The sequence below is a fragment of the Hippichthys cyanospilos genome, chromosome 1 (assembly GCF_059441005.1).
Source record: "Hippichthys cyanospilos isolate Australia breed blue-spotted pipefish chromosome 1, RoL_Hcya_1.0, whole genome shotgun sequence".
In the NCBI taxonomy this organism is placed as follows: domain Eukaryota; kingdom Metazoa; phylum Chordata; class Actinopteri; order Syngnathiformes; family Syngnathidae; genus Hippichthys; species Hippichthys cyanospilos.
In genome coordinates this window covers 602,783-628,129 of record NC_142369.1, presented here as the reverse complement: position 1 = coordinate 628,129, position 25,347 = coordinate 602,783, and the positions used below count along the sequence as shown (strand labels likewise).

Sequence of the window (25,347 nt, the reverse complement as noted above, 5' to 3'; positions counted from 1 at the left end):
CCATATTGTGGAGAGACGCACTGTGAAGGTCTCCTGCATGCCAGTTAACTCTAAAGGCACTTACAGACACTCCTCGGACGTGGAACTCCTGCAGTACACATGTTTACTTCAATCTCAAAATATTAAACCTAATACAGTATCTGTACCGTTGTCCCTTCCCATTCCCATCCCTTTAGCTGTAGTCTCACGGAGAGCCGCGGTTACATTAGCGGCGCCCGGGAGTCTAACTAGAGCGAAGCTTGGAGCTGACCAAACGTGATAACAATCAGTTTACTCTTGACTTTTCAATTCATTCCAAAAGAAATCCAGATAAGAGATTTGCAAGGCTCTGCTCCAGTGCAGTTCTCCTCTCTCCCTTCGCTCCTAGCAACGGGTATAAGTTTCGTGAGGGAAACGGACATCCCTCTCTTGGCCTCACTTTGCGTCTACCTACCAAGCGCGTGTGAGTTTAATGAGGGAAATGGGCAGGAGTTTTAATCTACTCCACCCCCAACTCCTGCCCTCATTGTTCGACGGTCACTTGTCTTGTAGGAGTGCCCTATATAACCCTATATAAATATCATCTGTATGTTTTAATGCACACGTGTCTTAGAAAGACATTGGATCAGCATCTGTTATCAGACGCCATTGGTGTCCGTGACTTTGCAAGTGGCAAGTACCGGAGAGGACGGCTGGTATCAGCCCGATACCAGTATGTATCAGTACTTACCCGTACCCTTTAAAGTGAGATCATGAATTCAGAATGGAATATATTCTCCTGAGACCCACCAAGCCTATTCATTTGTCCACAGTAGACGAGTGGACTTTTGTTTTCGGTCCATAGCTATCTTGCTCAACACTACTCTTTTTGTAATGCAATTGAAAACAATCACAGTTTTGCTCACTAAGCAAAATTTCTCTGACACCAACCGACATTTGAAAATAATGACAAACAGTAAAAAAAAACAAAAAAAATCCAGCTAAACACAACAAAACTCCAGCAATGCTGAGTCTCATGCCGAGTCAAAATCGAAACAATCAAAATAAGTTTTAAAATTGGGCAGAGAATGAGATTTTCTCTGGACTCATCGGATATATCCCACTAAGTCCCAGTGTGCTCGGCGGAGGACGCGGATTTTCTAATGATGTATCTTGTCTTTGGCTGGGATGCGATTAACTTTGCTCTTTTAAAATAAAGAATGCAGCAAATCACAGGAATAAAAACCGTCTCAGGTGGATATACATAGCATGACATAAATATATCAAAGTAATCAAGCGATACGGAGACGTATACCACAGTGCAGTATCACCACGATGACAGTTGATGCATCGAGTCAAGCGTGACTAACAATGTTGTGTCTAGACACGGCTTTTAGACATCTTTTTTTTTCCTTTCTGCAACCCCAACCTTTTTTAAAGGTAAGATTAGCCGCTCGGTCGTTAAATAATTCAATTTGGATTTTACCGCGCTCCCGCTCATTTCTTTCCCTGGGTGGCAAATAAGTCAGTGGCAACGTGGCAAAAAGGTTGTGTGGTGTGAAAACACCTTTTGAAAACAACCGTGACTCACACGCTAAAATTAGCTCACCGTTGCTTTGCCTTTTGCGTGGAATTCGCAGGATATTTGCCCGTGCATGCGCCCTCTAGAGGCTGAATTCATTCACACTTCGCATATATGTGTGTGTGTGTGTATACATATATATATATATATATATATATATATATATATATATATATATATATATATATATATATATATATATATATATATATATATATATATATGTGTGTATATATATATGTGTATATGTATATGTGTATATGTGTGTGTGTGTGTTTGTTCATGTTTATTATGATCCGCCCAGAGTTGAACATGCCTGGAATGTCAAAAAACATGCAAATTATGGAAGCGAGCCGATTTCATCCGCGGGGATTCGCTACGTCCTTCATCTTTTGCCAGAGGTGCTTTCTATATCAATTTTGGCCTATTTGAAATGTGCCATTCGGAAGCGGTCATCTTTTAGTCCAGGTTTCGTTCAGGGATGAATATAAGACGTATTGGTTTTCCGCACGATTTCTCCGGAGACATAAGGACGGCGCGTGAACGGAGGCGGATCCAAATAGAGCGTCGAAATTCCACAGGCACGGCGTGCGTGCGCCGAATTTGTATCAAACAGGTGAAAGAGCGGTAGAGTGGGGAGAATCAGTCAAGCTTGTCGCTTTGACCTACTTGACTGTAGCGGGGCTCTGGGCTCCCTTTGCCTTTTCTGCAGAAAAACAGATCAAATTGAAATCAATGGCCACGGTCTGATGAAATAACACAGTGCAAATCTTCGGAAAGGTCATCAAGGACAGGAAGAAGCGTACGGCTTTGGCTCGTATTTGCCGGAGTCGGCGTGAAGCGAAAATGTATCGTGAATTGGACGCGGCGCAGGGAAAAAGTGTCAAATTTGAATGATGATGAAAAGAGCTTCCAAAGACTTTTTTTTGTTGGAATGTCACGCTTTTGCCGCTTGTTTGAAATCGGGTCAATCCCAAAAATGAAATGCGGCCTCTTTTCCGCGTTACGTTTATGGGACGTGAGTCAAGCAACAAAACCAGCCTGTTTTTTTCCCGTCACGGGGCGGCCACTTGCTTTCAAATGAAAACTGACACGGTCGCCGTTCGGGGCTGGACTAGTTAGCGCCGGCCGCCCCGCCGTGAGCCGCGATCGGTCGCTATCCTAGCCCCGAGCCGCCGTCATGTCGTTTTCAGTGGACAGCGAGTGGCCACCACCCCAGTTGGAGAAGAATTGCTGCACTCCGCCGCTTCCTTTATGATATCGTATAATCATAAGAATAGAATGCCGTGTTGAAACTAGCGGGGCCGAATAGTAAATAATAGAAGGGACTTCCCCTTGAAATGTATTCGGGCATTGTTTGTCATCCGCTTGTCTACTTTCCATCCAATTTAAACCACCCGGTTGTCATGCTGCAACATTGAGGTATTCTAAACGGAAAAAAAAGGGGAGGGCTTACTTCATTGAGCCAATCCATCTCTTTTTAATCTCAGCGCGTGCACCCTCGGCCATTTTTTTCATTTGGATGTATTGTGATGTTCTGCCGTTTCTTAAGATTGATATACAACAACACAAAAGCGGCTCACTCATTTTCTTTTCTTTGACAGACTTGAACCGTTGTCACCATTGACCTTCTGCTGCTTGTGAGACCCGAGCGCCGGCGGCGTCTTTCATTTTCAGACATCGGGAATGAAAGGTGCCGTTTTCATTCATCCCGCCCGTTTCCGATGTGCTCGAACGCGGGGACTTCCTCGAGTTTCGTTTGGCTTTTTTTCTGGCCGCTACATTAACTTTTTTTTTTTAGCAATCGCTGCAGTCGCAGTTGGGCGCTTTGCATTTATGCGCTAGGCCAAATGGAACCGCTTTGATGGCGAGAAAGCTCATTCTCAGGAAAAATCTGCACGATAAAGTGCTCCATATGGATCGTGCAGTTGGAGAAAAAAAGTCTTTAGAACTAACTCAATTTGTGGGAAAAAATGTCCCGAGAAAGATTTGATGAGGTAAAAATTTTTATAATCAGGCGTGAAGAAGAGACGGGCACGTCCACCTTGAGTTTCAGACGAATCTCATCGAAGTCCACGGACGGAGCTAAGACGGCCCACGGGTTACAGGTCACGAAAGCGGCGCCGGCCGGCCAAGGTTTGTCCCCGCGATTGAAGCGTCCCCCCCCGGGTGTGCCTTGATTGAGTCATCCCTGCAATCGCGCGTAGGCACCCCGTAAAATTGGCCGCTGAGAAAATAAAGCTGGCGGGGATTATCCTCGAGGCCTCTTGTTAGGTTCCCGGGCGGAAAATTGAAATGCTATTTTGCTCTTGTCTTCTGGCACGTTGCGACGGGCGCTTAACCGTCAGGCGCTTTCAGATCAACCCCAGAAAAGTTCCCGTTGGAAAGGATCGCAAAAAGCCTCCCGGCCTATCTGACATTTATTCTCCTACTTTTACCTGTATGTTGTTGGAAAATCCCATTCCATTTTCAACTCGTACAAAGACCCATTTTTACGTTTTTTTTTTATTAACTCTCTCAGTGCCACGGACGAGAAATCTCGTCTTAAAATACCGTACTTAAGTTGTGTGCCAACGATGGGAATTCTTGTCAAATGTGTTTTTTTTTTTAAATAAATGATTAATAATGACCGTATTTTTCGGACTATAGGCTGAACACGCCTGCATGTTTAGCACCAACATATTTCTAGAAAATGGATCAACGGACGGATTTTTTTTCCATATGACTCCAACTGAAGAGCGCCGTCAAATAGCGGTTGAAACTCATCGTCAATAGCTCCGTCGCGTCCTCTTCTGTCTCCTTTTGCTTCATTATTTTAGTGAACGGAACAAATTACAAATATAGTCATTCATATATGCAATGTTGCATATATACATCAAAATCACACATGACAAACTTTAATCAAAGATCGTATTCATTTTATACATATTTTTTATGCTATATTTTGAAAACTAATTTGTCTTTTCAGTTTCAATAATCGACACGAAGTTTCAGACCCGTTGTCAAAAAGACATCATTGTGATTAAATCTTTGTCCGTAGAAAAATATTCAACTTAAAATGTCCTATTTTGGGATGATAGTCGAGATGCGTTTGCAAAAACATATCATGAACTTGGCAGGTAACGAGAGGTGGCGCGTTGGCTCCAACCGTTCGCGCATGGGGGGCAATCTGACTTTTTGAAATCATGAAATTGAATAACCTGCTGAACATATTTGGTTAATTAACTTACTTTTTCATTGAAACTATTAAGTCAATAATTATTTTTGAAGGATTTTTGCATGTCTTTTTTGTTTTTTTTTATAATCTGGAGTACCCCCTGAATTTCCTTCAAGTACGCCCATTTGAGAACCACCGGTATACGTCACGCTCCCCTGCACTTAATTAGGTTGCGGATGTCATTTTCTCAGCAAACTGCCGTCACTGAATAGTTGATGGCGCCATTACTCGTTTGTTTGACCTGAGTAAAAAAAAAAATAAATTACCCTTGACTCTGTATGAAATCTTTGCGTCGCCGTATGCCAAAACATCCGCCTAGCACGTTTGAGCCGAGCACGCATCGGCCGACCCTTGATTGGACTAATGCATAATAAATCACAATTACGCATCCGTGACGCGCAAGGTTAGCAACACCTTGAGATGATAATACGACAGCGCGCTTTCTTATCCTAATTGCAAACTCTTCTTTGGAAGTGCGAACTTCCGAAATCGCCCACTTAATCCTCTCCAAATTTGTAATGATTTCTTTTTGGTGTACAGTACAGCATCCCCTCATTTTTCACTCTTGCGTAGATACAACTCCAGGGCAGGGTTAGATTTCAACTCCCGAGCTCATTGGTCGAAGGTGTGCCGGGAGCCAATCGCGTGCCCTGTGGGAGTGGAAGAACGACGCCTACGTTTCTTTTATAATAAATTGGAATTTCAAGTGTAAACACTGATTATTATCATGTTTGGTCACCTATAGGCCTCTCTTCTAATAAGACTTCGGGGCTCTGCTAAGATGAGCGCGGCTCTCCGTTAGACTACAGCCAAAAGGAGAGAACGGAAGGGATAACAGTACAGTTACTCTATAAGGTTGAATAATTTAAGCTTTAGGTAATATGTGTACTGTAGTAGTTGGACGTCCGAAGAGTGTCCGCGGCAAGTGCGTTTAGAGTCAACTCGTCCGTCTGGCATGCGGGAAACCTTCACAAAAAAAAAAAAAAAAATCCGCAATGCATTGAGGTCGCAATGAGGGAGGAGCGAAGTAGCAAGGGACCGTCTCCCTGATCACCTATGGCAACTCAAAAGCGGAAAATGTTCCAACGTGAGCATTTGATACCTCAAATGTTCTTAAATTTTGGAGATGCGGATTTGACCTTTTCACTTCAATACTCTCCTTTTTTTTGTGTTAGTTTGTATTTCCTGAGCTCTCCCTTTCAGACCTCGCCCTGTCAAGCCCCGCCCACTCCAGGAAGCATTTACAGCACAAGCCAGGAAACTGCTAGGAGGGGAAAGATTTGACGCTGTCATCCAATAGGAGAAGCAGCCATGCGCCGCTAGGCTAAGTATGCTACTAACAGGAAGAGGAAGTGAGGGAAACTTTTTATCAAGCTGCGTTTTGAACACTTTGCCACACTGTCATTTGGAATTTCAGTACACAGCAAGAAAGAGGAATCCACTTTGACGTGCTTTTGCTTTTTCCTTGCTTTAGCGCAATTGAGATGGCGGTCGTGAGGAACCTGATAGACCCAGGTAAGATTACTATTATTGATGTTTCTTTATTTCAGAAAATTATCACTCACTGGTCTTTACTGTCGGATTCTGCATACCAAACTAGCCCCCAAACCCCCCCTTTGTTAACTTGCCACAACTTTTAGGCTTGCATGGCTGGGCTGCGTGTTGTATTTTCTCTGAAAAATGATACGACTAGAGGCAGATACCACAAGTTGATTGCAACAAGTCTATGCGTTGCTTTTTTCGAAAGGTCAGTAAACATTGTGCTTCTCGCGGTTTCTGTATGGCTTCTCTATTTGATGTTTAGGAACCTGCTAGCCTGTTGGCATTTTATAAAATTATATATATATATATATATATATATATATATACACCTCAAATTAAATGGTTCCTGAGTAGTAGTCTCATCTGATGAAGTATTTCCCATTTAAACTTGGTCTCTCAGCACTATTGTGGAACTTTTTTTTTTCCCTAATCTGCCTGATCTTTGAAATATCATCTTTGAAGAGTCGCCATTGAATACGTGCACAAAAGGTTCTCCTGTAGATTCACGCGGCGAATTTTCTGTATGCTATCTAAATGCTAATGATCTAATTGATATTTGTGAGCATGACTAACTCCCAAGGTAGTGGGACTTAAACCGGGGCTGTCATTAAGATGGAAACCCCGCAAAGTGACCTTTTTGGATCTCCTACCGTGCCGTGCTTTTGCTGCCTCTCTCTTTTTAACCTCAAGCTTGAAAGTCATTTGGCCGGATTTAACTAAACTCTTCATATTTTCTTCTTATTTTTGTTGCTCGCTAAGCGCGTTTCAGATTTCCCACATTGTGAGCAGTCGGCGAACGCCTCGCCAGTATAAAGTCCAATGCGCTGGAAGCAGTTGTTTTTCTTTTTCCTCGCGATGCGGCTTGAGTTCATTTTACCATAAACACCCAAAGTTGCGCAGCATCGGCGTTTCACCAGGTTTATCATTGTGTGCATGTGCCAAAGACCGCAATTAATAAACGAGTCAAAAGGGATACCTTTCCGTGCGTGCTCTAACCAGTGCACAATAGCTTGCCGCTCTTAATTGAATCGGATGAAGACGTAATCTCCGCTCCAATTTAGTAATATTCCCATACGTGTGCAGGGATGGACTCGGACGTTGGTTCAGTCAACCTTAGCTGTAACGCGCTCTCTAGATCGTCCCGTTACATTCATTATTGCAAATAAGAATGCAGACCAATCTTCTTTGATTGGAATAAAGTTAATGAATAATAATTCTGAAATTACCATTTAAAGGACGCACCAATACTTTTTACCTTCATTTTTGCGGAAAAAAAAGGTGTGTCTTATATTTGGAGAGTTACGGTAAACTATGTGGCTGACAAGTACAACTGAATAATCAAAATAAGCAAATTCAAATGTAATGAAATATTTACAAAGTAACTTTAATGGTGATTAAAAAAAGACCATATTCCACTTTTGGGTGCTCACTGAACTGATGTCTCATCTTCCAAAAATAATCTTGCATGTTTCCACGCTCGAAACGTTATGTTTACATATCGACTTTTGGTCTCTGATTTTAGGAAAGGGGATTGATGAGTGACAGCAGCGCCGACCAATGGCGTCTTGTGGCGCTGCGCAGCCAAGTTGCGCATGCGTGCGTGCGTTTGGTTCGGAGGATGGAGGGTATACTTCCGCGTCCATTGCATGTGTATGTTGGGGGGGGGGCAAGGAGAGAGAGAGAGAGAGAGCGCAGAGGGAGCGAGAGTCGCGATACGGCTGCACATATATTTGCCGGCAGGACTATGTTCCTTTTAAAGACGAGCTCCTCCGTGCACCGCTCGGCACTCAGTGATGTCGCCTGTTTGTGTGGCCCACCTATAAAAGCGCGAGGCAGGCACGAGCCAGGGGTTTTTCCTTTTTTTTTTTTTTTTTTTTTTTTTTACTTATTTGATTCCTTTTTTTTTTCTTCTGTGCCCCCCATCCCCTCCCTTCCCCCGTTTCGACTTGTTTTCCTTTTGTTCCAGCAAGGAAGTCATTTGTGTGTTTTGATTTAATAAATTTATTTCCCTCATTCTCATTTTATGTCGCTTGTGTTTATATTTTATGTTTGAACTTTAAAAAAAATCGTACACCATTGGCTACTTATTTGGACGTCCGTAACTTTCATTTATAAAAACGGTAAGATGATGATGTTCTTTGCACGTTGTCTTGTGGCTGTCTTGGAACGGCGGAGCATCTCCGGTTGCATGTGAACGCCGCGCGAGGCGTTCAACGCTCCTTGATAGGATGGGAGGGAACAAGAGTGGAAGAATGGGTGTATGTTTTGCGTAAGTGTGAAAATGAGCTCTGAGACGTTGCTTTACTGCCGCGAGGAAGTTTTTTTTTTTTCCCCCAAATATGCGACCCAGTCCGGGCACCCTTTTTTAAAGCACAAATTTCTCTTTAGATGCGTTTTATTCAATGTCAATGTCAAATCCAGTCTGCCCGTACAAGTAACGCCCCCTTTAAAAGAGCTAGTTGAGCTAGTTCAACTTAATCCGTATTTCTTAATAAACTAGTTTTATAAATTTGCTTTTATTTTATCGCCATTAGATTTTTCGTCTACACCTGCGGCCAATTCTCGAGATTATGCTATTTCCGGGTTCGATGCTGCGCTTTCCCTGATTGGCTGAGGGCCTGATTAGTTTACTTAGGCCAGCCGCAAGGACCCCGCCGCCCCCTAATCGACCTCACGAGACGCGAAGTTGTGTGAGAGCAGACTTTTAATACGCCAAGTTGCTTCAACACTTAACGGTAAGACGCCGACGCGTGCCGACGTCGAACTGCTGCAAAAAAAGTTGAGAAAGATTCGGCAGCGCTTGAAGCAAACTTGAGTTTTAAAGGCGCTAAGTTGCTAGCTTGTTAGCCATCTCGCGTGAGCGGAAGCCGCCATGTGGCAAGTGTCTTACATTTGTGGGGAAAAAAGCAACTTTTTTTGTGCTTAGCGTCTATTTAGATATAAAACTGTGTTTTTTTTAACTCTATAGTCCGAACCATGGAAGTTTCTAGAAAAAAAGTTATCCGCTCACCCCACTGAAATGTGCTTTTAAAAAAGCTAGTCGAAAATGGCCATTTTGTTGTCGCTTAACGCGCAAAGTGCATTTTGGTCAATTGTGTCCATCGCAAGCGTGGTAAACGTAAAACTCAAATACTGACCAGGTGAGTGAAATGGTGACAATTTACGGTTTCTTTTGAACTAGTTTTTGACGCATGCGTCTTGAGCGCACATGTGTTTCGCGCTCTTCAATTGTTGCGCACTTTTGTGAAATTGAATCAGTCGGCCTTTTAGCAACATGGTTGAAAGGAACTTTTCAAAAAGTAACTTAAGTAGCTTGTGCGAATCTTGTCTCTGACGTTTTTTTCCTCTATTTCGGACGTGTTCGGTGGGAGTTGTCGAAATGTGTGTTTTTTTTGGAGGTTGTTTTTTCTGTCTATGTTGGCGTCTTCAGTACTGTAAATGGTTACGTGACGTCCTTGAACGCTTGTCATTGGAGATGACTACGATGGAGTAGCTTGTGTGCGGTTTTGTGAGCACGCGTGATTGTGTGCGTGTGCTGGGGGTGTGGCTGGCCTTGTGCGTAATGTATGATGGTGTAAATATGACATATTTATGTCATATTATGTCATCAAAGCTGCGATATGGAAATGTTTGTTTTAATATGGCAGAACCAATGCAGTCCAAGAAATCATTGAATGAGGAAAGAAAAAGACTGTAACGTATCTATAAATTTAAGAGAAAACAAGATGTTCCAAATGTAGTATCATGAATGAAAAGTTTGAGCAGTAATGAGTTATCCACCCGTATTGGAAGGGACATAAAATATCATCGATGCACATGTTTTGTTCCATTGCAATGTATTGAATTTGAAATGTCATTCTCCTCACATTTACGCAAAGGTTTTGGAGTGAATTGAGAGACATTAATATGCCTTTTGTTCAAATTGCATAGAGCATGACATATTCGGTTTATAGGAATATTTAATGGTATAAATATATTGTTAGACTTACAAGTATGCAGTTCAAATAGCCACAGTATCAGAATGCATAACAAACTATCAACCATTTAAAGATTGGCTTAATTCTTACTATGTCATCGCTGTAATGCTAACGGCTCGACGCTCCCAATTATCCGCCATAGCATTGTTTAAAATCCGACTATCCTTTCAAATACATTTTACAACTTAGCTCATAGAACAAAATGGCTTACATGAATTGATTACATGATGAATTGATGTTTTCTTTAACAATCCAGGCTTAACTTGACGCCTCCTAAACCTTTGTCAAGCTGTAGCAAACTTCCTTAGAGCGGCGTTACTGGTCAAGTTTTCATGTTAAGAGTTGTGTTTTTGTTTTGTCATTAGTGCACATTCGTTAGTCGGTTATTAAAATGGTGAGCTACATCCCTAAGGCCAAGCAATGCAGGGGAAAAAGACTGGCATTTCTTTGCAAGTAGAACATGGCCTTTGACATATATTGAGCAATCCTGTCATTGGAAAATAAATCAATAAATGTTGTTCATGCTCTTCAACCGAGACCTTCCAACAGTAAACAAACATGGGGTCTTGGTTTTAAAATGTTTTTTTAATTCGAAACTCATAATTTAAAACTTTATTTTTATAGTTTCTTGTCAAGAACTAATCTCTAGTTTCTTAAATTGTCAATTAAGTTACATTAAATTCTAGAGATGTTCAATACCACCATTTTGTTTTTCAGACCAGTAGGTCTGAAGTTTGAGTAGTCAACCGAATAGATACCGATACCAAGTACCGATACCCTGAGTATGTTTAGTACATAAGGATTCCTGGGGGGTAATGTGAGGACAGATCTATATATCCTAATATGCTGTAGGTATTTTCATTAACTGCGAAAATAAGTGCATTTTCAATTTCTAATTCTTGACGTAATAGGGCAAACCCGGATCGCCGATATTGGTCTCGGCTCCCTTCGCGAGCATCGATACCTCGAATTGAGACTAGTATTGGTATTCGCCTATCCTTGATAAATTCTCTGTTCTCAACCAAGACGTAGCAGAAGAAACGAGAGTCGACTTGTAATCTTACGCGACTTGTGTTGCGGGCGTAGCATGTGCTTCCATCACGGGGATATTTCGAGACATCGCTGGTTGGGTGTATTTTTTTTTTTCCTCGTCTCCTTTTTCAAGGACGCCCATGCCGTGCGGCAGCTCGTCACGCACACTCGGTCGATGGCGTCCTCGGCGGAGGATTCGTGCCTCCCTCGCTTCAAGTGCTGGGTCGCATCAGCGCACGCTGAGCTCACAGTTTGCCTTGAGGTCGCGCTTTAACGAGTTTGCCGCTTAGTCACAAACGCTCCGTTACGGAGCTCAAATGTTTACAAACACGAGCAGGACTGTTAGCGGTGGCAAAAAATACGTTTAAAAAAAAAACTGCAGCGTATGCACACCGGAGATTGATGAGCGAACAAACCTTTCCCTATCGCGAACTGATGCATGATCCTAATATTGGCCCATTCTTGATATTTCATGAAGATAATTGCTTGCACTTGACGGTGTCAAGCGTCTGTTTGTCTGTCTGGCCACACAGTCGGTGCCTGGCGGTGTTGACTGTCGCCAAGATTTCCCATCCAAGTGTTTATCTAATGAAATATTTGTGCCCGCAACCGGGACCGCGGCCAATATCTGTGCTTTTGCGCCCAGAACGAGAGGTGGAATATAACACGAGACGCAGATTGAAGCCAGTCATCTTCTCGGGGCAATATGTTCTCTTCTTGCCCGCTTCCTTTGTTTATAACCTTGCCAAAATTGCTCCTAAATGAGAAGAGTCAATGAGAAAAATAATCTCGAGAAAATCTAAGGCCCCACCGTTTTTAATCGAAAATAACTGAAAGGGCTTCAGTTGAGCTGACTAAATGTTATTGTCGTCCTTTTTGGCCGATGTGTTCTTGTGCCGTTTCTCCACCAGATGGAGTCTTGGCTCCGTTCCAGCTACCAACTAAGCCTTTTTAGACAATGACCTCTGACGTGGTAGCCACTTATCACCTGTGGAACTCCTGAGCATGAGATTACTGGTACAGCAGGATCTTGCGATAAATTCAGTGTTTAATTCCTCTTCTGTGTTTTTTTTCCCCTTAAATTCCTCTATGACTCGTGTTTTACATTTAAACATTCCAAGCGCTTCAAAAACACCAAATTAAACGTTACAAAACATTACCTTTCAAGAAAGGCGATGTTCTTGTATCGGTTTTGAAATGCATTATTTTCGTAATATGGTGATTTTGTTTTTTTAATCCACTTCTGAATGTGTTTTGTATAATTATCAGATTATGATTACGTGTAAATCATTCCGAGCGCTTCAAAAACACCAAATTAAATGTTACAATACATTACCTTTCAAGAGAAGTGATGTTCTAAAGCAAAAGTGGCAACAGAGGAGGAGGGCTAACAGCAGAAAAGAAAAATTTGCTACAAACATAGCTTTTTCTTGGTTTCTGCCATGGTCATATCTCGGGCTTCCTTCTCCTGTTCTTGTTGTCCGCCTATATGTGTTACCGAGAAGGGCAATAATGCCACTCCTACTTCTCCTCAACGAGCAGCCATATTAACGAGCAGTGAGAATCTCATGTTGCCTTTTAGTCAAATGAGAGTTTTGAGATTTCTCGTTTTGTTTTATTTCATTTTCTTTTATATGCCAAGTCATTTTCGTAATAATAAAAAAAAAACCTGTACAGAAGCGACCATATCTGGAGGTTTCACTGTATTTAATAAATTACAACAACAGATTTCTCCTTGGTTTTTGTCGTACGCGACCGACGTCGCAGATGTGTTTCATTTATGGTTAAAGAGCAAAAATGGCAGAAAAGGAAGAGTAGGAAGTGGTGCGCAATAATAGGCAAGTGTGGCAAAGTGCTACTCTGTATTCCTGCCGCATCAGTGCCATCTGAAAAAGTATTCTCAACTGCCTGGGACATTTTAACACAGTCAAGGGCATGCTTTTAAAAAAAAAAAAATGGACATGCTGCGTTTTCTTTTTAAAGAATGTGTTCTCAGATGTCAGAAGAAAAAATAGAATTTGTCTTTTCGAACAACTTCCTTTTGTTTTTTCATAGATGTATTTTTTTCCAATATCAAAATTCACCTTTGCTACATCGCAAAATATCGCAACGCACTTTTAAAACACAATACCCCGCACTAATATATACGTGTCGGCTATTGTACTGCGTCCGAGACGCACTGTGCAACGACGTCACCGTGCAGCCCGTTTTGGCAAGTCAAACCTGCACCGCGGGACGCACAAAAACAAACAATGGAGGAAATTCAACTGCCCGTCTTAGCGCGTCTGCAAATTTGTTTGACGCACAAAAGCTTACGGCCGTGAAAGCAAATGCAACGTTTCACTCCGCTGCGTCATGGATCTGGTGATAATTGTGTAACCATTAAATGTGTCTTTTCCCTATCGCTGTCCTATCACGACGCCGTGATAAATATTTCTGTTCTATCAGGAAGCCGGCTGTCTATTTAATAGATCGACGCCGACCCCGCGACTACCCTCGCGCTTGTGCCCACACTAAAATGAAATGAGAAGGAACATAAATACTTACAGAACAGAAAGCAAATGGTTTGTAATCAACACTACACAAAACTTCAGTATGTTCATAAAATGAAATGAAAATGATAATTACAGAATGTATGCGAACTCCAAATTAATCCAGGCCTACATTACTCACATACATGTAAAGGACTTCATTCCGTTCACATTGACATAGCGCATATTGCCAGTGTTTATCATTGGCTCGGGGCCAATTATAGCCGCTTTTAGCGTGAATTAGCCGTTAGCTAACTGGCGTGATAGAGGCGAATGACTGCACATTTGCCGTTCCTACCGATCACTTTTTAACAAAGCGCGCTGATTCAACTGCTGTTTCAGCAAGCCGATTCATCTCATCGACAAATGTGCGATTTTGTCGAATGTTTCTTAAGAGGAAAGTAGTGTGCTGCTAAGATGTTCAAATTTGAGTTCCCCCTTTACTGGGCACAGCGGCCGCTTTCAGACCATCGTCTAAACGGGCAGAAGCGACCTTTATTAGGCACATGCTGTTTTTATTTTTAAGTCCTGAACGGGCAAAAATTTTCAGGATTTTTGAGAAATGTAGGGGTACAGCAAAGGCTGTCACAGACACGTTTTGCCTGTTTAGACTATACAAGGCCGTTGTGCCCAGTAAAGCGTTTAAAAAAAAATAAACTATCAAAGATGGTCAACCAAAAAAGAACTTACTTGCATCCGATTATTCGATTAAAATGTCACCACAAGTCTTAAACAGTTTTTTTTTTTTTTTGTAGAATATGAAGCAAGTAGTCAAATCAAACTTTTATTTTTTTTTCATCCATCTCAGGGGACGGCCGTTTTGTCACCTGCTGTCCACTGAAAATGACATCACAGTTGCTCTGGGCTCAGGTAGTGACCAATCATGGCTCAGCTTGCGACCGTCAAAGGACCAAACTCAGATAACAGGTGAGCCGTGATTGGTCGTTACATGAGCAACTGTGTCGTTTTCACTCGATAGCAATCGGCCGCGAGATGGATGAGAAGGCGCTGAATTTCCTGCTTAATTCATATTCCACAAAAACCATAGCGACACAATAAAGAAAATTTGGGGATTGGCTTTCACTTGATTGCTCTTCCTCCTTGAAAACAAACATTCTATCCAAGTATACTAACTTTTTGAACATGTTTAAGCTGGATTTTCATCTCGTAAGAGTTAGGGTTAGGTCAAAGCTGGATCGTGTGGAATGTTTGCGTGAGGTGTCGCGTGTGCGCGGAGTTGCGTTTTGGCCGCCAACGCTCAGGTGCCACTTATCGAGCGAGATTCGTCTTCTCGGGACGGCGGCAAAGCGAGGTCGCGGCCGCCTCGCCGGGTTGCGGCGCGCGACGTTCGCGGGACGTCGCCTGTGCTTTGATCTAACCTGATTCTGTGTCCACATTTCAGACGGCACCTCAGCATTAACATGGCGGTCAGACTGTGTGACGTGGCCTCGCTGCTTAGAAGTGGCTCGTGGGCATCCGAGCCTTGGACCGGGGTTCGTGCCACTTTCCTGTTCTTTCGGCCCGACCCCGTCGCCTTCGCGCTCCTCTCGTTCCTCGACCGTTAGCTCGGAGTGGTGGCAAAGTGGCGGGCGCTATAGGGCGGGGGAAGTCACGTTAGCCGCGTCGCTCCGTCTCGTCCACGTCCCCGGTGCGTGTTTGGAACGTCGACGGACGGAAGCTTTTGCCTGACTCTCCCTCCGCCTCCCATGTAGCAGGTGATCGCTGCCATGGAAACGCAGCTGTCCAACGGGCCCACGTGCAACAACACCAGCAACGGGCCGTCCAGCATCTCCAACAATTGCTCTTCGCCCGTGGAGTCGGGCGCCCTGGAGGACAGCAAGACCAACCTGATCGTCAACTACCTGCCTCAGAACATGGCCCAGGACGAGCTCAAGAGCTTGTTCGGCAGCATCGGCGAGATAGAGTCCTGCAAGCTGGTCCGGGACAAAGTCACAGGTAGCCTCCTTCCACCTTAGGCCCACTTGGTCGTTTCAGCCGTAAAAGGTCGCAAGAAGTGAAACGGTTGTTTTTCGCGCCTCGCCTCGCCTCGCCTCGCTTCTGCGAAACGGCAAACGAAGATGTGTCCTGCGCGCGCCTGTAAATGATTGATGAAAATGAAAGAAAACTGCACGCTAAGGCCCCGAATGATTTTCTTCGGTGTTTGAATTGGGTCTCATTTTAATGCGCCCCGATTTGTGATAACTTATAAATGGAGGTTGATTTATTTTGTTCCGTTGACATATCAACCGTTGAAGTGGAAGACGAAAGTCGAGTTATTTGATTAGGTACTATAGAACATGATTAGATGGTCATACATTAGAATAATAATAATAATAATAATAATAATAATAATAATAATATAATTTCACCGTCATCCTTTGTCTGCTGTTATATCGATTGGATGCCCACATTGTTTAGACGTATGCAGTTACTAACCTTGAATGCGTTGACTTGGAAATGCCCAACTGCATTTGAATGCACCATGTAGTTCGCCGCTGGCACGATTGCTGCAGACTTTTGCCATATCAAACAACGGCAGGGTAATTGATTCGCGCTTTCTTAGCGTCCTTGAACAGCGATCGGATGGTGTTGTTTTATTATGGCGGGGTGTTTGTCGGCAGCTCTGGGATACGGCTGCAATTAAAAGCTGAGTCGCGGGGACTCAAGCTAGCCGCAACACTTTGTGAGGCCAACATCAAACACATGACCGAACCGAGAAAACAAGTGAGCTTGATTGGTTTTTACCTGAGCTTTCGGCACATGTGATGTAATTTTTAGTTGACAGTGGAAAGCTAATTATATATTGTAATTATTGACAAGAGATTCAGATTTTACTGCTGAAAATGGCGAAATAAGTGAAAGCATCCACTTTTAAGTGCTGGAAATTAAAAAAAAAAACCTAATGGAAGCAAGTGGCTGCTTGCAGATGAGCTCGAGAGAAAACCACAGAAAGGTATACAATTTTGAAAAAGAATAAAACATTGTGGACAACACTAAATTGTGCAATAGGTACTACAGCATGGTACAGTTGCCCACAAACATTTTAGATTAGGTCAAATGTGTCATGGCTCTTAAGTGTTTATCTGCTTATGTTTACGGTTCATTCTATAATTTCACCCCAAAGTCAATCCTCTGGGACTATAATCAGTCATTTACAAACCAACTCTCTGTTGGCGTATGTCACCTCAGCGGAAATAAAGGGGACAAATTCAAATGTCCACGGCAGTGAATGAGTTCTGGATTCTGCATGTTAATTTGAAATGTACTGTTTTTTACTAAAGGGGTGAAAACATTTGAAATCCCCTTCGTTGATTGATATTCAGTCAACAAAAGAGCCCGACCGATATTTTCTAGGCAGATTTTTGGAAGACAAAAACACAGACGTATGAGCCGATTATTAAAAGATAATGAGTAAAATAGCATTTGTTCCCTCCCAATGCATTTCAGTGGGCATGACTTGTATGTATTCTGACTCATTCCCTGTCCGGTCTGGTACCCCTCAAATTTCTGGGCTTACTAGAACTATAATGACACCAGTGTTACTTGTATACAACTGCTGTAAATCCTTTAGAATACTGAAATGTAAAAATGAACCAAAAAAGCTATTTTTGGTGGATGTTGGAAGGGCCATAATCTGCAGTTTTCCTCCGCCAGAAGATTGATCGGTTGGGCCCTATTTAAAATACTATCCATCTCGATCGCGTTATTGGGGCGGCAGGAAGTGAAGGCAGCCAGCGGGGAAACTAATAGCGTTTTGCGTGGCAGAAATAATAGAGCGATGTTAGACAACTAATTTTATCCACCTCCTGAAGTAATGCATCTACCCCTCAGACCGCTTCACCAGCCATATAAGACGTCATAGTTTTGTGACTTTTATTTCGGGATAAGGGTGCGGGCCTTGAATCAGAGTATGGTTTTCAGTCTTGATTGAAGGCAGAGAAGAGGTGCTTTCACAGTCAGTTGCGGCTGAGAAATTAATGTCATTTGGCTACGTTTACGCAACGTGACCAACGGATCCACCGTAGAAATGCGCGTTAATAATCCAGCAAGTGTGATATGGCGCTTGCAGGGCAGAGCCTCGGCTATGGATTTGTGAACTACGCCCAACCCAAGGATGCGGAAAAAGCCATCAACACCTTGAACGGCCTGCGACTTCAGACCAAGACCATCAAGGTAAGATGACGCCGAAACCTTGTTAGCGTTGAGGAGCGGCGGCGTAACGAGGCTGGAGAAAAAGCTGGGTTGCTGCGAAGGGAGCTTATTGTTAATCCGGGCACACGAGCGGAGCAGAACTGTTTCTATGGTTTCGTGCGCCGTACGAGCGCCAGTATGCATTTACAGGGAGGTGGCGGCCATTAGCATTCATCAGGCGGCGGCGTAGTCGTCACACTTTCTTTCCATTTGCTGCCCGGGGAGAAAGAACGAGGGAGAGTGGGCTTGAGAAAAAGCAGCTACTGTTTGACAAAAGCTGCAGTGGATGAATGCCAAGGTGGGCTCTCTCGCAGAAGAGCGCCTTGACCGCCAACACGTCTTCTCACAAACCTCACGGGACCGGCTTTCGTTTAAATAAGGTCAAATCAAATAAAGCTCTACACATTCGCCGTCAACGCTTTGGAAGCGCTCTAATTCAGTGTCAAGTTTTTTTTTCGTTATTTTCAGAAGCGGCTCAAGTTTTAGCCCACCGCATAACACCGGTGCAAAATCTGCTGCGTTATTGGCCGTTATTTCTTTCTGCCTCGTCGTCGAATTTGAAGGCGCTTTTCAACTTTTTGACTGACACTGAATATAAATGAATGCAATTTTTTGTAAGCATGTGCAAATAAAGGCTGTCAGCAATTGGCCAAGATTGTTTTAATTTGAGATGCCCTCATCACACGTTCAGAAATCGGGCTCGATCACGTCATTTTCAGCGGATCGCAATCAAGGGAATGCGTCCAGGTTAATTTAACAAAACAAAAAAATAGTTCACAGACATTGGCAAAAGAAAAAAGTTTGTGATTTACCGCTTGAAAAACCGATGTGCCTCCCCCACCCCCCAAAAACAATGCATGTAAATATTTTGTTGATTTTTAAATCAGTGCTCCGCTATTAATACAGGTCTCAGGTTTCATTTAAAAAAAAAAAGCTCGCTCACACACACTGCAAGCTCGTAGTTTACTCGTAATGTCGCCTGCTCGAAAACCTCCCGTACAGCCGACTTTGTTTGCTTGGGGAGAGGGGTTTTGACCGGTTCGCCTCATAAGCCACACTCTAGCTCGAAGTCCGGCAGCGTCCTACTTAGAGCGGTATCGCATAAAACTCCTTACCCGTTGAGTCAGATGACGTGGGGCAGAATGATCCCGTTTAACAGATTTGGAAGCTTTTAAATAACTGAGTTTGAAAATGGAGCCGTCGACCCACGCCTGCTCAAAAGTATCCGAGTTTGATGTATTTGGGCCTTTCAAAAAGTGAAATCACCGCGTCATCGGTATGTCGGGATGCGGCAGCGCTCATGCGAAAGGCCGTCTGCCCGTAGGTGTCCTACGCGCGCCCGAGCTCCGCCTCCATCAGAGATGCAAATTTGTATGTCAGCGGCTTGCCGAAGACCATGACTCAGGCAGAACTGGAGCAGCTCTTCTCGCAGTATGGTCGCATCATCACCTCGCGCATCCTGGTGGATCACGTGACCGGTGAGTCGGACGCTCCTCCTTTATTCGAGGGGACGGCGCCTCCTTTTTTGTCATTCGTATCCCGGGGGCTCTCGTCCCCGCCGACCGTGGCTTTTTGCCGGCGCGCAACCTCAGATTGATGCCGTTAAATGTTTTTTGCCGGTGACTCATCCCCTTTAATGAGGTTTTCTCCAAACCTTTCCCTTTTTATCATTTTGTCCCCCAAACCAAATGATACACCGGGGGCTTGCAAAACGCATCGCGGGTGTATCGGCGCGAGATACCAAAATGCAATTTTCCACCCGAGGTGTTCATAAATATGCATGGGGTGGGTAGAATATGAAGTGGGTGTAAAGTAGCAGGACTCCGGTGCATCTGCGGCGCCGGAGCGAGACCTGTTCCGCGGAGAGAAATGAAATGCGCTCGGACCGTCTATTTCCGCGCCGTCGTTTTGATACACGGCGCGCACAAAGTCAATCTTTTATCGAGACGTTTGCCGAGCCCGCCGTTATATTGCGCGCCCTTGTTCCTGACTCGTTGCCTTGCCGTCGTTCCTGCAAAAATAGAGCCCGTCCAAATGGACGAAAGAATTTGAAATGTCTACCAGAGTTAATCTGCTGCAGAGTTAACTTTGGGGCTGGCCGGCTGCCTTGTTTCCGCACAGCTGTCCAAAAAGGGAAAGCGGACGAGTCTTCATTGGTTTTTACTACATCCGCGCATGTGGGTTTTTCGGGACCGATACCCATTATTAGTTGTAGAAGTGTAAAAATCGGCGTCAAATTGAACGTGCGAACATTGAGCTGGCTGCGCTTGGGTTTTTTTTATGCTTAGACAACCCTTTAACCTGGAAAGATGCTGGTAAAAAAAAAAACAAAAAAAAACAGTTGAAAGGTTTACGTTGCTTTTTCTTTTTGTCGGTGTTAAAAAGGATACAGTTTTTGCTATACTCATTCAATATTTTTCAATCATCTTGTTTGTGGTCGGCGTGACAAGGCGACTTTGCAAAATATGATTAAGAAGCATTGGTCATTTTCTGTCTATAGCAAGTGGAAACATTTTTACAGGTGTTCATTGCACGTGAAAAATAAGTTAGAGAAAAGAACTGTTTACTTGGGAAAACGGTTTAAATAAATTCAAGTATCCTTAAATTAATATTCCACAAAACGCATTCTTAACCAGAACGCGGCATTCAGACGAATGTGGTCGTAGAGACATGCTGTATTGGGACTTGACTTCACAATTTTTTTTTTTTTTTTTAACGAGGTCAAGTAGCACTCTACGAATGCCGTCATGATACGTATTTGGAGAAATGTCTTAAATTGTCTTTTTTTTGTTTTCTGCGGCGTAGGTCTTTCCAGAGGCGTGGGCTTCATCCGCTTCGACCGGCGGGTGGAGGCCGAGGAGGCCATCAAGGGCCTCCATTGTCAGAAGCCGCCCGGCGCCGCCGAGCCCATAACGGTCAAGTTTGCCAACAACCCCAGCCAGAAGATCAACCAGACGCTGCTGTCCCAGCTGTACCACTCGCCCAATCGAAGGTACCCGGGACCGCTCTCGCAGCAGGCGCAGCGCTTCAGGTAAAGGGGGCACGGCCAAATTCGACGCACGCCACTCGCCACCGCTTTTTCATCTGTTTGTCGCCGGCTCTTTTATTTTGTCCCCACCCCCACCGCTACCCAACGTTACCGATTGGGGGTTAATGGGCAGATAAATGCAATTTAACGTTGACCGTTTGAAAATGTGAAGGGGGAACGTCCAACGCCATCAAAATGCTTTTAGGCGTAGCAATATGTGCAAATCCATTTGCGCCTCTTAGCGCTAACTTTTTCTTTGACTCAGTTAGTGCTAAGCGGCATTTTTCTTCATTTTCCACCTTGCGGAATGCCCACGTTTGGACCGCTGCTTAGCCTTCACGTTTGTCGTGCTTCGTGGCTCGTTTGAAAAAAAAAACCCTCCTTTGCATTCATCGTTTTCATTCCTGCTTTGCTCAAATGAACATTTTTGTTCACATTTACCCAGTTTTGTTTCTCAGTTGATTGTTTTCAAATGAAGACCGCGCACATGTAATGCGAGTCTTGTGCTTTTAGGCTGGACAACCTGCTCAACATGGCCTATGGCGTCAAAAGGTTTGTGGATTTTTATGACTCATCTCGCTTACTTCATGATGATATTGATGTATTATTATTTTTAGGGATCAATTGGTAAATGACTCACCTGTTTTAGTTCCAACCCGAGACATCCAAAAGCTCAGCCTTGATTAGCTGTTACCTGGGTATCTGTGATTTCATTTTTGATATCGTTCTTCAGCCAACGGCACGTAGCGAAATGGCCGCCCCTTGCCATACGGATAAACATGATTCCGCATATGTATTATAATCGTAAAGAAAATTTTTGACTTCATTTTAAAAGTAAGACTTGAAATTCTACATTTTTTACATACATTATGTATACTATTTTCTATTTTTCCTTTAAAAAATAGTTTATACCCACCAGCTGCACCACAAGTCACATTAACTTATATATTGGGGGAAAAAAGTGAACATTTTTATATAACAACAAAATAATTAAAAAAAAACCATATTTCTATGCAATGAATTAGGTCCGTTTATATGGCAAAAAAAAAGAGCGGGATGCAATGACTCGTGAAACGGCGTGTGGCGCGCGTAGTCGAGCAACGGGTTGGTGAAAGTTCCCGCGGGCGCTGGCGGACGAGACCGATGTCCGCACGCGGCGTCGCAACGCGTCAAAACGGGCGCGGCTTTGCACTTTGCCGGCCTGCGATTGCAGCGCCTTGCGACGCTGCTCCGCCAGCTCACCTTGATCTTTTTTGGACGGCCCGGTCCCCTTTTCAAGTCGCTTGCGTCAGACGTCTTTCAGGATGCCCCCCCCCTTCCCTCCCGTCTCGGCGCGCGCCTGTCACGGCGGATGTTTGCGCGCCGGGCTAACTGGAGCAAGGCATCTCGTGCGACACCCCTTGGAATTTTGTCCAAAATTTTGTATTTTGTACAAAAAAGCCAAAGGTCGTTTTCACGTCCGACGAGCAAAAGTGTGATTTAACTCGCCGTGGGACCGGACATGTGACCAAAAGTCCCCTTTTCAAAAACTTTTTTTTTTTTTTTTATCGAGCAGACGAAGAAAATGAGCAAGCTCTCGTGCGATCGTAAAAGTAGATAAACAGAGAAGAGGCTGCTTAGAATTTTGGCACATTTTTAACCTGCTACATATCTGTTGCGGGTTTCTTGATTCCCCCCACTGGATAAAAGGACAGCAATTCCAATGAACCCTTTTGCACACGCTTTGCAAACTATACAATGAAATGGCATAATAACTAGTCATTTATGATTTTTTTTTCCCCTTCAACCACTCAAATTGTTCATTGGCATCAGTTCTATCCATACATGTGTCGGTTAAATTGATTAACGCCCACAAAAAATGGAAAAATGCTTTGGTCTGTCCTTGTAGCCTGTGAAATGACACTTAGACATAGCCACGAACCGGTCTCTACCGCCACCTACTGTCTTGAGGTGAAACACAAGTCAACTAAGAATTTCCCGTTTGCTGACGTGATTTGACCGGAATGTCGCAAAAATCGCAGGAAAATCAAAGTAATAAATCCCATTAAAATGCATCTGAAAAATTGTAATGATGATGGTCGTCCAAAAGATGGACAATGATTATTTGTGTACACAAAATCTGACATGACATAGAAATGTCAGGACGGTTGCAGTTTGAAATTTCCCACGTTTTAATCATCCGCTGGAAATGTCAGCTTTTTCCCTCGATTCTTTTACGACGTCAGAAAAAGAATCAAAGGAATTGAGGAATTTGCATAACCCTTGCCGCCGACGCGAGCGCGGCTTTCCACGACTAAAACAATACGGTGACACTAATAATAGCCCTGGCGTAACGGCGTCCGTGTGGCGGCAGCAGGTTCTCGGCCATGGCCATCGACGGCGTGGGCGGCCTGGCGGGCATCAACGTCCCGGGCCACGGCGGCGGCTGGTGCATCTTCGTGTACAACCTGGCGCCCGACGCCGACGAGAGCATCCTGTGGCAGATGTTCGGGCCCTTCGGCGCCGTCACCAACGTCAAGGTCATACGCGACTTCAACACCAACAAGTGCAAAGGCTTCGGCTTCGTCACCATGACCAACTACGACGAGGCGGCCGTGGCCATCGGCAGCCTCAACGGCTACCGCCTGGGCGACCGCGTGCTGCAGGTCTCCTTCAAGACCAGCAAGGCCCACAAGGCGTAGCCCCCCCCCCCCCCCCCCCCCCCCTTCGCCGCCTTTAGCTTCACTCGCTACGGCTCCTTTTTTCTTTTCCTTCTCATCTTGCCGCTCGTCACACTTTTCCGATGGCCTCTCCGTTTTGTCCGCGCGCGGAGGAAAAAAGAAATTCCGAAAGCAAGTACCTTGCCAAAGAGCTCCCGACCTCTTTGATATGGGGAAAAACAAAAAAGAAAAAAAAAGTCTATTTTTATAAAAAGAGAAATTTGGTGAATCTTTTTACGGGACCTGGAAGATAAATGATAAAATAGGGGAAAAAAAAAAAAACAAAAAAAAATTGTCCTTGAGAAATATCTTCATACCGCACCCGGCGACCGACGCTTTTGAACTTTCATAGAAAGTTCGAGGCGGAGGGAGGCGTTTTTGCCGTCTTTGGCTATCGGCCGCCTTCCGCTCTTCCCGGCCGGCGTGGCGACCGACCTGCCAGGTCCGCCCCCCCCCCCCCAAAAAAGTATAGTTTTTTTTGCCAAAAGATAGCAACGGCATAAGCCTGTCAGTAAGATTTTGTTTTGCCTAAATTGTGCTTGGACTTTGATACAAGCTTGTTTTTTTTTTTGAAGCCGGGCGAGGCCTTGACGGCGCGTATAATTTGTCATCGTTTAGTTGGGTAAAATGGTGGAAAGAAAAAAAAAATGTTGTTTGACGGCCGGAGATACGCGGAGAGCACTTTTCCACTCTTTCCGCAAATATTTAGGCGACGCTTTACGGGAAGGACGTAGCCGTCAAGAATTGGATATTAGGCTCCATATTAGGGAGAGCGCAGCGTGCTATATATGCATTCCCAATATGGTTGCAAGTCCTTTAGCTCCCCCCCCAACCCCCCCCAACCCCCCCAACCCCGTTTGCGCTTTTTCTTTTTGGCCCGTCGGGAGAATATACGTTGACGTTGTGAAGTTGACCTCCGTTTTTGGGTCGCTTAGTTAGTTTGCCGGGAACCCCCCCGAAATGTCGCGTCTTTGAAGAGGATGTAGCGCTTGCTTTTGCTTTGGGGTTTTTCCTTTCCTCCTCGTCGTCGTCGTCGTCGTCGTCGTTTCTACTACTTTGGAATTGAGTTCGTCCCCTTGTTGAGTACATCAATAAAATAAGTTGAAAGGGCGAAAGGCGCCGTCCTCCATCTCATTATTTCATCTAGCGGTGCAGTCGGGACCAATCAAAAAAACAGTTGGGCTTTCCAAACCTGGGTTAGCTTGAACGGACTTTTCTACCCGGGCTACTCAAAGCGCCTCGCGCCAACGAGCGGCGTCAGGAGCGAGCGGGGGTTCGGCGACTCGCTCGAGGACGCTTAGACGCCGTCCCGGCGGATCCAAACGATGATTATTTTTTAGGCTTGGGCTTTCAAAATAGGGTTTGAAACTTCAAACGAGGTTTTCTATCTGGTACGGGTTTCAAATGAGGCTTGTCTCCCAAACTGGGTTCAGGATTTTACAGTAGAATTCATGTTTTCAAACAGGAAAGCGGGAAGCTCGGGGTTTCAAAGTAGGGTCTTAAGGCAAACTTTTCAAGGTACGGTTTTCAAACGAGGCTTAGGTCTTCAATACGCAAAGCAGGAAGTCAAATTAAGGGTTGGCTTTCAAA

At 44.2% G+C, this 25,347-nt stretch overlaps 1 protein-coding gene across 15 annotated transcripts; it reads left to right on the top strand.

Moving 5' to 3' along the window:
- Positions 1 to 4,695: 4,695 nt before the first annotated feature.
- Positions 4,696 to 24,872, top strand: LOC148428505 (ELAV-like protein 2). Of its 15 annotated transcripts, none has more exons than XM_088412708.1 (9): positions 4,701 to 6,085; positions 6,232 to 6,272; positions 15,242 to 15,332; positions 15,552 to 15,795; positions 17,909 to 18,012; positions 19,355 to 19,508; positions 20,836 to 21,061; positions 21,572 to 21,610; positions 23,412 to 24,872. In XM_088412708.1, the coding sequence occupies exons 3-9, from the start codon at positions 15,261 to 15,263 to the stop codon at positions 23,737 to 23,739; spliced, it is 1,167 nt and encodes a 388-aa protein (XP_088268834.1). In that variant the 5' UTR covers positions 4,701 to 6,085; positions 6,232 to 6,272; positions 15,242 to 15,260; the 3' UTR covers positions 23,740 to 24,872. The 15 variants fall into 15 exon arrangements, with proteins under 15 accessions (XP_088268864.1, XP_088268834.1, XP_088268841.1 ...); XM_088412715.1 differs by having other exon boundaries at positions 4,701 to 6,109; XM_088412738.1 differs by having other exon boundaries at positions 4,696 to 6,272; positions 15,555 to 15,795.
- The last annotated feature ends 475 nt before the right edge of the window (positions 24,873 to 25,347 follow it).